We start from the raw sequence: 16,614 nt of genomic DNA on the forward strand, positions 1-16,614 counted from the left end.
TACTAATAATAATAATAATAATAATAATAATAATAATAATAATAATAATAATAATAATAATAATAATAATAGTAATAATAATAATAATAATAATAATAATAATAATAATAATAATAATAATAATAATAATAATAATAAAAATAATAATAATAACAATAATAATAATAATAATAATAATAATAATAATAATAATTGTGATGCTAGACTTATAAGAATAAGATCTAAGCTCTAATCGAAAAGAGAATATTCAACGCACAACTTTATTCGGTGAAAGCTAAGGCAGAACTGCAGTTGACCTTTTGTCAGTCTGCACACTTAGTGCGTAGTACCAGTTAACTTTGAACATAAGAGACAATCGTCGGACGATTGCATATGGTTAACAATGTTAATGTATATATACTACATGAAAGAATTATTAATTTACTGCATCATAACATATGTAAAATAGAAATGTTTGTAATGGTAATACACATGTACCACATTTCCCCTCGGGAGAAATAACAAAGTTTTTTAAAAGTTTGTTAGACAATTGTAAGGGCATTGTTTAGAGTTCATGTGGGCTTAGTTCTCTCTCTCTTGACTCTTGTGATTGGAGCGATACTTCCAGCACCTGTCCTTCGGCCAGAGGTGATACCGGCTCAGTCTCAGTAGGCTCTTGTGTTTGGCCTCTGGTTGATGATGTACTTCTACGTTCTTCCGGCCCTTGCGTGGAATCGTCCTGCGCACTTGGATCCGGTTGGAAGTTTGCGATGCCCTTGGGGCTTTTAATTGGAGTGCTGGTTTGGGTCTCGTCTGTGTCGTCGTCAGTGGATAGAGTTTCGGTCTGGCCGTATTTTGTTGTCTTCTTTTTGAGTCTATTGCTTCGTCGTGGCTTTTTGCCTTGGTTGATTTCATGTATGTCTATCGACTCTTGTGGTTCATAGTCTGCGTCTTTTGGGTTGGCTTCGGCCGTTGCCTCGTGGGCTGGGATGGTATCGTCACCATCTTCTTCTTGCGAGGATGCGTATTGGTCTTTGTGTTGCTTCTTCGCGTCCCCTTTTTTAGGAGACTGTACAAATTTCCTTTTCGGTGGGACTTTTGTGCGATGGACTTTCGCGAGGTTGGCCAGGTTGGGATTGGTGGGTGAATCTTGCAATCTTTTGCGGATTGCGCGTTCGCCTTTTAGCTTGGTCATTTGCTCTTTTTGGTGGATGTTCATCGTTCGCTGCAGCTTTTCATGGTGATTGATTACCGTCTTTCGTGCCGCGAATTGGATTAAGGGAATTTGGGGCTGTGTGGACGTACCGAATCTAGCTACCTCGGACTTGTGGAGGACGGTGTCGTCTTGTCCCGGGTATTTGATCGTTAGCGTTGAGCCGGATGTTTTGACTAATGCTGCCCCTTCTGGTATTGCTTCGTACAAGCCTTGTAGTTGTTTCTTACTGCGTGTTGAAGCAATCGTTTTCCTTGCTAGTTGTAGGCCTTTACTGGATTCGGCGATCGGTTGCAACGTTGATTGTGTGGTCATTCGGAATGTTCGAGGGATCTCGCCTGTGTCGTTCTTGGCTGCTGTGAGCATCCTCTCTTTTGAAGTTCGTACCTCCTCGTCGCTGTCAGGGTCCTCTTGTTCCCATCGTTCGTCGGATAGCAGCTCGTCCGCTCCCATGATGTTGTCATCTAAATAGTCATGTTGTACATTTGGCCATTTTAAATTTCTACTATCAGGTTTTGTTGTTAGATTGGTTATTGGCGTATTGGCGGGGCGCCCAAAGTGCGCTTCGAATGGTGATATATTGGTTGCTTTTTTCCGACATATTCTTAGTTCTTGTGCGATTTGATTTAAGGATTGTTTTATATTAAACGGGTGTTGTCTGGGATCTAGCTTGATGCATCCTAGTCTTCGTTTGACCGTTTGAATTAATCTTTCGACGAGGCCTATCGATCTATGGTCGTTTGCGGGTGCAAATATAATTTTATTATTGTTTCTGTTGCACAAGTCTCTAATTATATTACCCTTTTGGCATCTAGCTTGGTTCATTCGTATAGATCTAGGTACTCCATGTATTGACATATATTTATTTAGGAAGTGTTCTACGTTTGTTGCATTCGCGTTATTATATAATTTAAGGGATGGAAATTTTGAAAATCGGTCGATGCAAGCGAGAAAGTATATTTCCCTTCCTTTACCGTCTACTATTGGTCCACCAAAGTCTATCTGGATTTCTTCGTTTGGTTCGACGCATGGTTTCATTGGTGACCATTTAGTTTTTTGGTATCATGCTTTACCAAATTCAGTGCAGGGGCGGCATGTTTTTGCCTTGTTTATGAGGTCTCTGTTAATGAAGGGCCACCAGAGTCTATTCGCTAGTTCTGTCATTCCCCATGAGCCGGGGTGGGTAGCATGCAGAACATCAATGACTGCCTCTTTAAGTGCATTGGGAATCGTGAGGCGGTTGTCCAGTAGTATGCAGCCATCGTTTACGCTCAGTTGGTTCCAGTGGGCGTATATCTGTTTGCTCACTGCTTTGCATCGGCGTTCGTCGTTCTGGATTATGCAATCTCGAATCTCTCTTAGCACACTGTCTCTATTGGTCATGGCTGCTATTAGTGTCGAGCTGAACACATCTCTGATTGCTTTATCCAGTGTTGTATTTGATGTTCTTTGTTCTTCTTGTTGAAGCGGGGGTTGGTTTTCTTCTTTGCTGGGGCTTAGGTAGGTGGTGAATGATAGTGGACATCTTCCTGGGCTCTTTGGGGAAGTGTTTTGCATTTCGTCTCTGTCTGTTTGCATTTCTGGAAAAATTTGTTCTTGTGTTAGCAACTGATTGTTATTTGAGTTATTTGGCAAATGCGGTTTTGCAATCGCTTGTTGTGTGACTTTTTGTTCAATTACGTCATTCCTCGTCACGCGGTTTTCTATATTGGGATTGGAATGTTGTCTGCGTAGGCTGTAATTATGTTCTTTTTGAACTACTTTTGTTTTTGTCTTATGACTTTGTGCTCTAGGCACTTTGATTTTGGAATCGTCCCGCGATTCCAGGGGTGTTTTTCTCGGCCGGCCTCTTTGACGTTTAATTGCAGTCGTTGTGTTTGATGTCTTGGAATCGTCGTGCGATACAGTATCGGGAATTTTCGTGGTCTACCGCGTTGTCTAATTGCATTAATTGTTTTAACTATAGCATCTATTTGTGCTATTACAAAGTCTTCGTCGTACATGCTAATTGGTTTTGCGGCGCCGTGGGGGTTTCTAGATATGTAATCTGTGAGGCCCATCTTTGAGCCTGGTATATGTTCTATATTAAAGTGGAATGGGATTAGCCGATCGCACCAGCGGGTTAATCTGCTTTGGTGTGCCTTTGTTGATTTATCTTTAAGTATGGATAGAAGTGCCCGATGGTCTGTTTGTACAGTGAAATATTGACCATATAAATAATGCTTAAAATGTTCCAGTGATCAAACTATGCCTAGGAGTTCGAGCTCGTTAATGCTGTATTTTTCTTCAGCTTTGTTAAGAAAACGCGATGCATATGCTATTGTTTCCCAACCGTTGTTCGATTCCTGCTCGAGTACTGCTCCGAGCCCGGATCGTGATGCGTCTGTACGTACCCGTGTTTTTCTCGACTGATCAAAATGTGTGTTTTCGGTTATGTTTTTTATGTGTTCTTTTATTTTTTCGAATGCTGTTTGGTGTTTTGTGGTCCATACGTATTTGTTATCTTTTTTCAGTAATTCTCGAAATATTCTGCATTGTGTTGCTCAATACGGAACGAATTTTGTTAAGTGGTGTACACTACCCAGGAAAGATTTTAGTTGTTTACATGTGTTGGGTGCTTTTAGGCTTTGTATGGCTTCGGTTTTGGTCACTAATGGTTTTATACCGTGTTGATTGATTTCAAATCCTAGCCATTCTATTTTATTTTTTGCAAAGTGACATTTTTCTAAGTTTATGCTTAGATTTTCCTTGTCGAGTCTATCCAGACATTCGAATACTTGTTGTTTATGGTTTTTTATTCCTCCGCCCGTGACAATTATTATGTCGTCCAGGAAACTGTATGTGTTTTTGAGGCCTCTTAATGTGGTGTCTATTGCTTTTTGGAACTCTGTGGGCATATCTGTTAGGCCATAAAAACCTGTAATGAATCTATATGTTCCTGTAGCTTGACCGCCTATGATATTAAAGTTGCAATGCTTTGCGGTTGTCTCGTCGAGTGGTAATTGGCTGTACGCATAACGTAGATCGATGGTGGAAAAAAGTACTTCGCTTTCGTGCGACGATTCCGAGATTGATTGTGCGATGTTATCCATCAGGCAATCTATATTTTGCATCTGATATTTGTTTTTATGAATCGCTTTGTTTATGGCTTTGGAGTCCATGGTAAGTTTTATTGTTTTGTCTCGTTTGACTGTTATCACTATGGGTGAAATAAAGTTTTTGTCGCTGCATTTGTCCAGTTTGATTATATTACCGTTTTTCTCTAATTTTTTGAGTTCTTCCTCTACCTGAGATTGTAGATGGATTGGTATTCTCCGCCCTCTTTGGTGAACGGGTGTGAAGTTTGTTTTGAATTTTGACTTAACTGTATGGGTTTTTGATCGTCCTATCCTTCTTATTAGGTTTGGAAATTTTTTAGATAATTCTGTTTTTAGGTTTTGTCCTTCAACGTTTTGTATCAGTGCAATTTGCTTACCTTCCGATTTTGGGGAGGGTTGTTGGTTGACTTGTATTCCGAGCCCCTGAAATAAGTCTCTTCCAATAATTGCTCTGTGGTTGTTGGGTACCACTATGAGGTCAGCTCTTCCAGCATTCCATCCATTACATTCAATGTCACAGTATAGTGTACCGACGTTTCGGATAGGTGTATTCGTAAAGCTGCGCAAGTTTGTGGGATTCGTCTTACGACTCCACCAGCTGTTCTTATCTCTGACTTCTATTTCGTGTGCCATTCTTTCCGTTACTAGGCTGTTAGAGCTACCTGAATCCACCATTACCCAATATTTGGTGTTTCCAAACTTGATGTGAAGTTTTGTCGGTGTGGGTGATGTTTCTGTGGGGGAAATCAGGTTGACCATGTAATCGTCTTCCGAATCCTCTCTGATACTGCCTATTTCGTTGTTTAGTGAGACCATGTTTATTTGTTCCTCGTTTTGTGTTTCGTCTTGTTCTATTATTTCGTTGACGTTGCGATTGTTTGTGTATCTGTTCATATTGGATCTGCAGACTTTCGCTAAGTGATTGGGTTTGTTGCATCTTCTACACGTCTGTCCAATGGCTTGACACTTACTTCGATGTTCTTGTGTCCATGGTTGTCCGCAGTTACGGCAATTATGTTGTTGGAACTGTTGTCTGTTTGACTGGTGTGAATTGCCTCTGGGCGGTTGGTAATTGTCTCGGGGCTGGCTAAAATTGCCTCGATAGTTTCCCCGGTATCTCGAACTGGAGATGGCTAGGACTGGCTCCGATCGTCCTACTATTGTTACCATTGAGGGGTCTGTAGTGTTTTTAGCTTGTATTGCTAACTGGCTTCGGGCGCCTAATTCAATGCTAATGGCTAATTCTAGTGCCTTTTCTGGTTCTAACGTTACTTTTAAAAGTTCTTTCTGAATCTCCGGGTCAATCATGTTGGCTGTAAAGATGTCTCGTAGCAAGTCGTCTTCCAACGCTCCCAGTTGGCAAAATTCTGCTAAAGATCGTAAAGCCGAATGGAACTGTTCCATTGTTTCGCCCTTTTGTTGTCGTCTTGTGAGTAGCAAGTATCGGTCGAAGGTGACGTTCCGTGGTCGTATGAACGTCAGCTCTAGTTGCTCCCATAGTTGTTGTGTCGTGATGTTCTCGACGTTGGTATGGGGGTATTTCCTTGTATGCATTCTTCGTCCTTCGATTCCAATGGTTAGGTAAATCATTGACTTTGCTCGTTTATCTGCGATGTCCCATGGCTTGTCGCCGCATAGCACCCCTATTCTGTCAATTATGTTACGTTCGTTTTTCCATTTGGCTATTGCCTGATTATATCTTGTTAGCCTCTCCCTTTCCATCGTCTGGGTTGGATTTTGTACCGGTTGTTCTTCTACAGGCTCTGGGGGATAAATTATTGTTGTTGGTTTCTCTCTTAGGAGGTCGTCGAGTTCTATATTTGTCTTTGCGACTAGGGCCATTTTCAACTGACTTCTCCACTTTTCCCATGGTGTTGGTGGGTTTGAGCTGGGTTTATCCCAAAATGGTTCAAGACCTAATATCGTTTTTCGTTTTTCGGCTGACTGCGCCATGTGATGCTAGACTTATAAGAATAAGATCTAAGCTCTAATCGATAAGAGAATATTCAACGCACAACTTTATTCGGTGAAAGCTAAGGCAGAACTGCAGTTGACCTTTTGTCAGTCTGCACACTTAGTGCGTAGTACCAGTTAAATTTGAACATAAGAGACAATCGTCGGACGATTGCATATGGTTAACAATGTTAATGTATATATACTACATGAAAGAATTATTAACTTACTGCATCATAACATATGTAAAATAGAAATGTTTGTAATGGTAATACACATGTACCACAATAATAATAATAATAAAAATAAAAATAATAATAATAATAATAATAATAGTAATAATAATAATAATAATAATAATAATAATAATAATAATAATAATAATAATAATAATAATAATAATAATAATAATAATAATAATAATAATAATAATAATAATAATAATAATAATTATTATTATTATTATTATTATTATTATTAAATTAACTTGGTACCCGCGGTGTGGGAATCGCTTTGTTAAATAATTGCAAAAACAGGACCAATTAACAGGATACTGATAGTATTTATAGTTCACAGCCTTTAATTTCAACATAGAGTTCAGCTGTTTCCGAAATAACACTGTTGGACATGTCCAGTCAAAAATTGAGATGTCATTTCGCTGGGTGAGAACATTTGCGTTTTTCACAACTCTCAAAACAAAATACTCTTCCAATTTGACTGATTTCGTCCAATTAAAATTTTTCCTCAAAAATTGTTTTGCTGCAGAACGGTTACTGCGTGGTCCCTTGAAAACTTTCCAATAATCGTCAAACTTAAGGGCAGTATCACAGTTGTAAATTTTTTTCAGCATAAAAGGATCATTTCGAACCAAAAGAAAACTGATTGGAAACAAATTGTTGTAAATAAGGCTCTGATTTTAGTCACTATCGGTAAAAAATTTCTTATTCAAAGCCCACTTGAGCGCTCCTCTTTGCATCTTTTCAAATTTTCTGCAGTTTGGCCAATTCGAGAACCATGCATATGACGCGTAAAGGAGAATTGATAAAATGTAACTTTTGTATAAACTTACATTTACTCTCGTATTTGTAGAAAAGGGAACGTTTCTCTCTTCAAGAAAAAATTTATTGGGTTTCATAGCAGCGAAGTACTAAGAATCAAGTATGGACAGTGTGAAATCATATCTGAAACGGGATCGAAGAAACTTTAACCCTCTGGTTGAAATACTTTTCTTAGAAAATTAACACAAGGTCGCATATAAAATTAGCACGTTTAAAGAATTAAAACAAAATATTTCTGTGTAAAATTTACTTGTGATTGTTCTCTGCGAATGTATCGCAGCATCTCGTGCAGTTGCCCTTCAAGTTCACTGTCAATTACGTCATAGTAATGCAGTGTGAAGTGTTTCTCGTTGCATCTGAAACCCAAAAAAGACACAATTTTAGTCAATGTTCCTGTAACTTGAATGAATCTTAAAGGTGTCCAAAAATAATTAACCTTTTATGACTATAACACGCGAGTACATATATTTCATCCCGAATTTTTTTTATCTTTGTTGAACTCACTCCCTCGACCTGAAATTTCATACTCTAAGTATAATTTACATTCCTCTTTCGTCAATTTTCTGATGTGGACATTGGCCGTGGTACCAAAATAAATGACACAACTTTCCAATGAATTTTGAGTATAAAGGATAAAAAGATCATAGACTAAACAAGGAGGCTCGGTAATGTGCGTTCGCACATAAAGTTCCGACCCCGCTCATCCAAATTTTTGGCATAAATGTCAATCAAATGAGGAACAGATAGAAAACCCCAAAAATTCAAGTATTTTTCGAAAAAAAAAGTGAATGACCCAAGATCGCCTCCGACGTGAATAACTCAATGGAGTAAAAAATGCCGCGTTAGATTAATGAGATCAGTCATTATAAAGAAAGCAAATCAAGACGGACAACAAAATCAAACAACAATAACAATAAATAATAATTACATCCAAAACTCCATGTCCATTGAAAAAAACTTAATAACAAGCTCAAAATAGCTTCAGATTAAACTGAAGCTAAACAAAAAACTTTTACTTCACTAGAAAACATATGAGATCACTCTATGAGAAAGCTCGGTAATAATTACACGAAAAAGAAAAAAACAGCAAAGTTAAAAAATTGGCTTTATTAAAAACAATTAATTTCAAAGTAGTGAAAACCACTAGATAGCAATCCAAAGCATCCAACATGTTTATTATCACATACGCTTCTATAAATCAAGAATTGATAAAATTACCATTTTCCTAATTTCGTTCCAATTATGCCTATAGTCATAATTAAAAGCATTTTCAACTTTCCAGCATTCTTCTATTGGAGTAAAAACAAACAACAAGGAGGCTCGGTAATGTGCGTTTGCACATAAAGTTCCGACCGCGCTCATCCTTACCTTCGGCATAAATGTCTACCAAATTAGGAACAGATGAAAAACACCAAAAATTTTAAAAATGTGTTTGAACGAAGATAGCGTCCAACGCAAATAACTCATTAGAGTACAAACATGCTGCATTAGATTAATGATATCAATCATTACTAAGAAAGCAAGTCAAGTGAAACAATAAAATCAAACAACAATAACAACAGAAATTTATTGCGTCCAAAATTTTATGTCCATTATAAAGAAAGATTACTAACAAGCTCGAACAAGCTAACAAGATTAAGCAAGTTCAATTAACACTTACTTCACTGGAAAAGATATGAATGAGACCACTCTATATTAAAGCTCCAGACAAAAAAGAACAAAATAACAGCAAAGATAGAAATAATTTGGCTTGCATTTCTAAAACAATCATTTTCAAAGAAAAGAAAAACATTAGATGGCAATATGTTTATTCAATGTGTTTATGATTACATACGCCTCCAAAAGAGGGCATTGAGACCTGTCATTAATTAATTTTTTTGCGGTTACAAAGAAAACAACAAATGGAGACAACAACGAAGCCAGAGGCACAAAATATGGTCAGCTGAGCTTTTCTTGAACGCTAAAATTGTGGTATAGGCCTTCTCAATAATGAGAATAGGTAACAAGTAGACCAAAAACCAAAAAAGAAAACAAAGGGCAAAATTAATTAACACTTTTGTTTTTTTTTTCGAAAACAATTATTTTCAAAGTCATAAAAGCCGTTATCAACTATATGAAATAAATAAATAGGTGCGTCTATTTATCCGACGAAAGCGCTTGAGACCTGTAATTATTCAGTATTTGTCTTACGTCTAAAAAAGAACGTTAAATATAGACAAAAATCAAAAATTATATTACATTTTAAGCGAAAAACCCATGCCGTAGCCAATAGATTCTTAACGAATTCTTCAAGAAAACATTAGATTTTGTACACTTAAGCCCTACCTCGACAACAAAAATCGCATATGTGACCTGTAATTAACGAGACCAAGTAATAAATAGACAAAAATCAAAAAAGCGAGTTTGAACAGCGTTAAAAAGAGTTCTTTTTATTTGAAAACAATTGTTTGCAGAGTCATGAAAGACATCAGCTGTCTACAGAAATTAGAATAAATGCTCATTTATTCCGTAATGAGATGGCAAGGAGATCTATCGTTATCCAGTTAATTTCATACGACAAAAAAGATTCATTAAAAACGACAGTTAAAGACGATTATGAAAAATTCATTAAACTTCTTCGAGAAAGGGGTTTTAAAACCGTAATCTATGCCTTTCAAGAATTTGACATGTTCAACTGTGCCTTATTTTGAACGCCATTAAGGTAATATAAGAACTGTCAATAATGTGACAATGTTACAAGACGAGAAAAAAACGTGAGAAACGGGCCAATATCTAAAAATAAAAAAAAATGAAATCTAGTAGTATCGAAGCCAGAAAACCGAAATCTAACGTTCAAAACCGCAAAGAAGACAAAAATTTAATAGAAAAAAACAGGATGAAGAAGAATTCTTTCTTTGCTGACACCAAGCTACAAGTTCACCAAATTAAAAAAAAATAGTGGCGAAGTTCAATAAGCCACTGTTAATTTAAAAAGCAAACAGTTTTAAAAGAAGTCAAAACGACCTTAATCGTTCGAGTAAACCAAATTGATACATTAATTTAAAACTGTTTAGGAGGCCATTTGAACCTATCAACAGTGAGTTTTGATATGATTTGTTCTGCTCTTTAATTAACATAAAAAAAGCTGGATTTTTTTTAAGAAACGACCGACTGAATACAATCCGAATTATTTTTTCCAAAGTAACAGTCCAAGATTGGGCCAAAACCGACCCCGCTTTTGCTATTCGTCCTTTTAGAACACTCAACTGTTTCGATACTTTAGGTCTAGATAATTTTTTAGTTAAAGTATCAAAAATAAATGCAGCGTTTTGGATAATCATAGAGTAAAATTAGCAAAAAACGGCAAAATTTTGGTTCTAGACTACTCTCAATGGAAGTGGAAGTAAAACTGTCCAACAATTTAGCCAAAAAAATTCAATCAAAATAGTCAAAAAGACTTTTTTGTTTCCAAGATTAAAATCAACAGTACCATTGTTAACAATCTTTTATAATTTTTAGCAATACTGACGAAATTTTAAGGCAAAATTCTGGAAAATGTGAATGAAAACAACGGAAATCCGTCTATTATTCACAAAACTTCAAACCTCAATAACTCCCTGCAAAATACGAAATTAAAAAAAATTTAAATTCCGTATTCAACCTGGAGGGGCTATTTAATGATACCACTCACAACTCTGTACTATGAATATAACGATCGGTCAAAATTGTCTGAACAAAAAAATCCCCATTTGAGTATATATGAGTATATAGTTCCTGCCCCCCCCCCTCAAGAGGGGTCGGAATAAAAAGCTTCTGAAAGCTCAGTTTTCTGTCCCAACGAATTCTTATAAATGCTTCGGTCTAGCTTGAGAGACACAACTGTTTCGAAAGATTGTGGAAAATTGTAATGAAGCTGTGTGACAATGACTAGTTAAGACCGACTGCTTTATTAGAGTTTACGAGGTTGTGGTGTAAACCAGCAAAAACGAAACATGAGAATGACTGGTTAGATTACAGGCAAAAGAATGAATGAAAAATTTGGGCTTTAACAGTCCGAGGATTCAAACTCGGAAGTCTGACTTCTGCAGAGAAAACAAACTTGAACTATAAAAATTGAGAATATATTGGTTTGTGGGAAAGATGCGAGATAAAGAGTTACATACCGTTTAAGCACCCACAACGAACCAACAAAATTGAAGCACATAAACTGGTTAAATTTAACATTATTTACGAATACCTAAATTTAACTATACTGCCCAAAATTACCGTTAATTGAATTTACCAGTCTTCAAATTTTCTTGTTCATTTGATCGGATGAATAATCAATCTTTCTAAACAGCTCCATGAAAAGACGTATCCGCATTTCTATACTGACTCCGGCGTTGTTCGAAGTCGGAGCTTTTTTAAGGCCAAGCTTCTGGCCTCTCCATCTTTGCCCTCGTGGATTTTTACGAATCAACAATTTGGTCAAATTTCCCCTGGCTTGTAGTCTTTCTAAAGCCAAACATTGTTTATTTCATTGATATCATCATTCGACTGCTGCCATTTGCTTGTACTTTCTGATGAGCTCATACAATCTGGTTGAAAAGTTTTGGCCGACACTGGTCGCGCAGAGATTTTGATGGAGAACCGTGTTTCTTTTGGGTTCAATTGGTTTGAGGCGTATGTGTGCTCTTCTCAACATAAAGCGGTTCGCAGTAAGTGGCCTTGAGTCAGCTAAGTTATTTGCCGCATAACTCAATGGAGGGTGTTATTTGATTTTTTCGGCCAATTCACCTACTGGTTGGAAGAGGGATTGAAATAACTTTCGGTTTCACAGAACTAAAAACAAACTTGGTTTGGTTGAATTTATGAGGCGTTCTCAGACTCCGTCATAAAGTGGTGCTAGGGGATTTTTTTAGCTTACACAGGATATTATACTACGACAACTGAAGACTGATATAATTGTTGTCCATCCAAAAGTCTTTTTAGAACTTGAGTATCATGCATTGATTTGATCCAACAAACTTTTGCCGTTGTTGGAGACAATGATATAAGGGTATAATTTTGAGATAAAACTGTGATTTGCCATGCTTGAGAGTTCTGTGGATAGGTCCTCGCAAACTTCTAAATTCAATGCCCGTATGTCATGGCACGTCAAGGCATGCTTGCTGGAGCCAATCGCCAAAAAGTTGTCCTGAATATGATTCCATTGTAACAACCGTCAGACTTTTATTTGCTTCATCAGTTGGTGAGTTTGTTATTTTGCTTTTGCTATGCACAATCAGGGCATTTTTTGAAGTATTTCTGAGCAAGCCACTGCGGTCCGGACACTCCGTGAAGTCAAAATAGTTGATTTATAGTTCTGATAAATGAAGTTCTCAGCATCTCCTGTGCCTTTCTATTGGATTACTGAATAGAGAGCGTCTTGAGAGATAAATTATGAGGACCAAACTTCTAGTCTGAATCCCATCAGCTGAAAAAATGCCCGCCCCCCCCCCCCCCCCCCCCGCGGCAGCAGAAGTCTTGCTTTTCTTTGATTACTGTTGTCGCCAAAAGCCGTTACCAGGTTGAAAATCCCGCCAGATGCGCATGAGTGAGTTACTTATATCTTACCGCTAGTTTTTTCTCGCCGTCGTGCTCCTTGTTCAAAAACAAAGGCTCTGTCGGTCAAATTCCTAAATCCTCTGATTCCGTGATTAGTTGGGCTTTTCTTTCCAGAGAAGTATCGCCACTCCCCGTTTTCTGTGTTTTCAGAAATTTACGTTAATTTCTTGCGACGTACCCCTTTTGCTGGTCTTTGGATTTCATCCACCCAAGCATTGGGTGAAAGTTTTGTTTTACAATTTATTGGCCATCTTGTTTTTGCAGAGAGCAGACAGTTCCACTCCAAGCATTTCTGCTTCATGTCAAAGTTTCGGAATGTTGATCTATTCTATTGGTGTCACATTTGGTTTGGTGATGACACGCTTAGTTGATTTTTCCGGTCTGGATATGTTTTCTTAGAGTGCTGCTGAAATCGGCTCCGGAGTTGCGGCGTCAAGCAAAAGTTTTGGAATGTTCATTTATTTTACTGGGATCACATTTGATTTGCTGTTGACACGTTTAGTTGATTTACTCCGGTCTGGGTATGTTTTCTTCGTTTGGAGTGCTCTATAATCTATGACAAAGCATCAGAGAGTTTCCACAATTCAAGAATTCTATTTTTACGTTGGACGCATCATCGGGGAATTTCAGCTGTATGCTTTTATTCAAGTTTCCAAAGCAAACCCTGGAGCGGACTAATACATTTTGCTGCTTTTACCTCTAGCAAGAGAAATTTTCAGTGAGTTTGAATAGGTCAGAGCAATTTTTTATAAGAGTTTACGAAGGTGTGGTATAAAACTGCAAATTTGAGAATGTTTAAACGTGGCTTGTTATTTTGCCTACAAACGGATGAATGGAAAACTTTGACACAAATAGCAGAATCAAATAGCAGAGATATGATTTCTGCAGAGAACACAAACTTGAAACTAAATTGGTTTAAGGGAGAGTTTGGGGGATGAACGGTTGCGAACCGTTTACAGTATGCGACGTTTGTATAAGGTTTTTGGGGAAACCGCGCATACTAACCTTTCTTACGTTTGATATTTGGTTGTTTGGTGGTAGGTTTCTGCTTTTCTAAGAAAAAAGTGAGCAAAAAACTTCAACCTAGAAAGTTAAGGTGAGCGAAAAACTTTAAAGTTTAAACTACTAGTTTTTGGAGAAAAAAATTGCTGAAAATTTGCGAAAACATATAGTACTTAGGTCTAATATTTTTATTGAAAAAATTGAACGTTTTAAAGCGTGAAGCCATGTTCTGCTCTTACTTGTAGCTATTAAGTTTTACTTTTTGCTACCTATCGCGCAAAACTTGGTTTGGATATGGGTTTGCGTTGATTTCCTTTATGCTGCATTTTTCACTTTGCCATGTGTTGGGATTTTTGTGTTCATTTGTACCATTTAGCAGAAAATGTGTTGTTAAGTGTAAATTTAAGGAAGTGAAAGTCATATCAAATAAGTACACTTCATTTGTTTTTGTGTGTTCCTCGGGTTTCCTGACTTCCATATAACTAACGAACCAAAAAGTCTTGAGCTGTGACTATATATGATTTTAAATGTTAGCAATGCAGGATTACAAAACTTTTGAAAACGTGAATATGTTGCCTTCCTTTATATTTGTTCAGTATTTAAAATCGTGAGTTTCACTATCTCTATCTATATTTTTCACGATGTGAATTTCAGGGCTATACAATGGACAAACTTTTCCGCGAGAAAACGAAAAATAATAAATGATTAAAATAGCATCCCTAGTCTGGATCTGGAAGTATTTAAAGACCATCCTCGATCAATTTAAGGCATGAAAAGACTGTCCTCGACAAATTTGTAGTACAAAATTTATTTTCTTTAAATTGCGTCATGTCCTCGACTTTGGTTGAAACTAAAGCAGCCCTCCTCGAATTTGGTTAGACATTAAAACGTGTCTGGAATTTGGTAGGAAAATAAAGCGTGTCCTGGAATTTGGCTGCAGAATAAAACGTCTCCTGGAATTGAACTGGAAAAAACGTGCCTTTGAATCTGGCTGAACAATAAAACGTGTACAGTAATGATGAATCTATTACTGCTATTTTAATGATAACTATGGCTTGTAACATAGCCAGCATGCATGCTCCTTCAGCTTTTTTGTTTTAGAAGAACCGACAATTTGTCAGAAATCAGCATCGTTATCGTAAAAAAATGATATTTTATAGATTTGAGAGGGAGAAAAAAAACAACAACACATATTGGTCACGGCTACTGGGAAAAACACCAGGACAAATTAAATGCCTAGTTTCATTTAATGGAATATTTTTTGTTGACTATTTTTGTAACATAGTCAAGCTGCGATAACTGCTTTATCTTAATGAAAAAAATTTTGGCGGTTTTGCAACTAGTTTTTAAGTTGGACTGCTCTGGTGCAATGCTCTTTAGTCCTGCACCGTTGCTGGTTCTGTATGTAAAGAAGCAAATAGTCTTTTACAAAATCCGAATTTGATGAAAAAACAGACCTATGCGCGTTTGCTTGACCCGTGCTCGAAGATAGCTAACTATAAAAAGACCCTACTTGATTCCAAAAAGCCTATGAGAAGACATTTACTCGATCCAAGAAAAGATGTTGGCTGAACTTATGAAAAGATGCAGCCTCGACTTTAACTAATGTCCTCGACCGTGTAATTTAATTCAGTATTATCCCCAAATGGAATTAATAGGTCGTTTCATATTTCCAGGCCTATAAATCACAACGCTGCTTTAAAAGTCGACTGCCTTCAATTCACTTTTTTGTTGTTTTATTTTGTGATGAAATTGACCTCTATGCGACAAGACTGAACTCTATTTAAAGAAGACACTGAATTTAAAGGTTCAATGAATACAAAAAAATCATTGTGTCAAAATTGATACCCTTTATAGCTATTCTATATATTTTTGGTGGATGTTTTGCTGATTTTTAATATCAGAGGTAAAACTGAGAAAAATATGCACACAAACTACCTTTCAACTAGATAAAAATAAATTCCTTTACAGTAGTTTTCTACCCAATTTAGTTCTACCCAGATATTGATCGGCTGCTGTTCACTTGATTCTTTGCTTCTTCTTCAATTGTGTTCTAACGATAAGTTTTACGGTGTTTAAATTTTATCTCATCAGTATCTTCTGGATGAGTTGACAACACTTAAATATGTTGTCAGTTGATCATAAATTGTTCGTTTGATCCAAGTAGACGATAATTAAAAATAGTTGAAAAAAGTTTTGAAGAATGTAGTGCACAGCTACATCAATTGCAAAAGATAACTCGTGGCTTCTCAACTATTACTCAATTTTTGTACTATAGCAACAGAACAATGATTGCATCAAAATGGCTTCCACACAAAGATGATGCGTGCGACTGAGCAATAAGTAAATACCAAACATCAATGACAAAATTTATTTTTAAATATTTTTGCTATATTTGGCTTCAAACTTAAAAAAGCTTCTGATATCTCGGTTTCTCGGTGTCATCGGTTTCTTATTTTAAAAATGGTGGGGAAAATACGCTTTAAAATGAGTGAAACTTTGTGTTTGCAAAAAATTTTTTTCGCAACCGAGAACAGAGACAATTTTTTTACGTTTGACAATTTGAGCTTTTCAAAGCAAAAAACGTATGGAATTAAAACAAAAAAAAACAAAAAAACATTCTGAAGATTCACTGACTTAATTAAAAACAACCCACTAAATTTAATGTATTCATGTCAAACCTTCTCTGTCTCACACAAGTAGTTTCAATTTAATGAAAACCAAAACCTAAAATAGCATGGTTGCT

The 16,614-nt window shown here is 36.7% G+C and overlaps 1 protein-coding gene across 1 annotated transcript in view; it reads right to left on the reverse strand.

The window, feature by feature from the left end:
* The window catches only part of LOC142353024 (uncharacterized), a 65,116-nt gene that overhangs the window by 20,644 nt on the left and 27,858 nt on the right, over window positions 1–16,614 (reverse strand). Inside the window, exon 4 of the mRNA XM_075405214.1 lies at window positions 7,552–7,657. Coding sequence (XP_075261329.1) covers window positions 7,552–7,657 — 106 coding nt within the window. The remainder of the gene's footprint in view (window positions 1–7,551; window positions 7,658–16,614) is intronic.

The sequence above is a fragment of the Convolutriloba macropyga genome, chromosome 14 (assembly GCF_964194025.1).
Source record: "Convolutriloba macropyga chromosome 14, txConMacr16.3, whole genome shotgun sequence".
In the NCBI taxonomy this organism is placed as follows: domain Eukaryota; kingdom Metazoa; phylum Xenacoelomorpha; order Acoela; family Convolutidae; genus Convolutriloba; species Convolutriloba macropyga.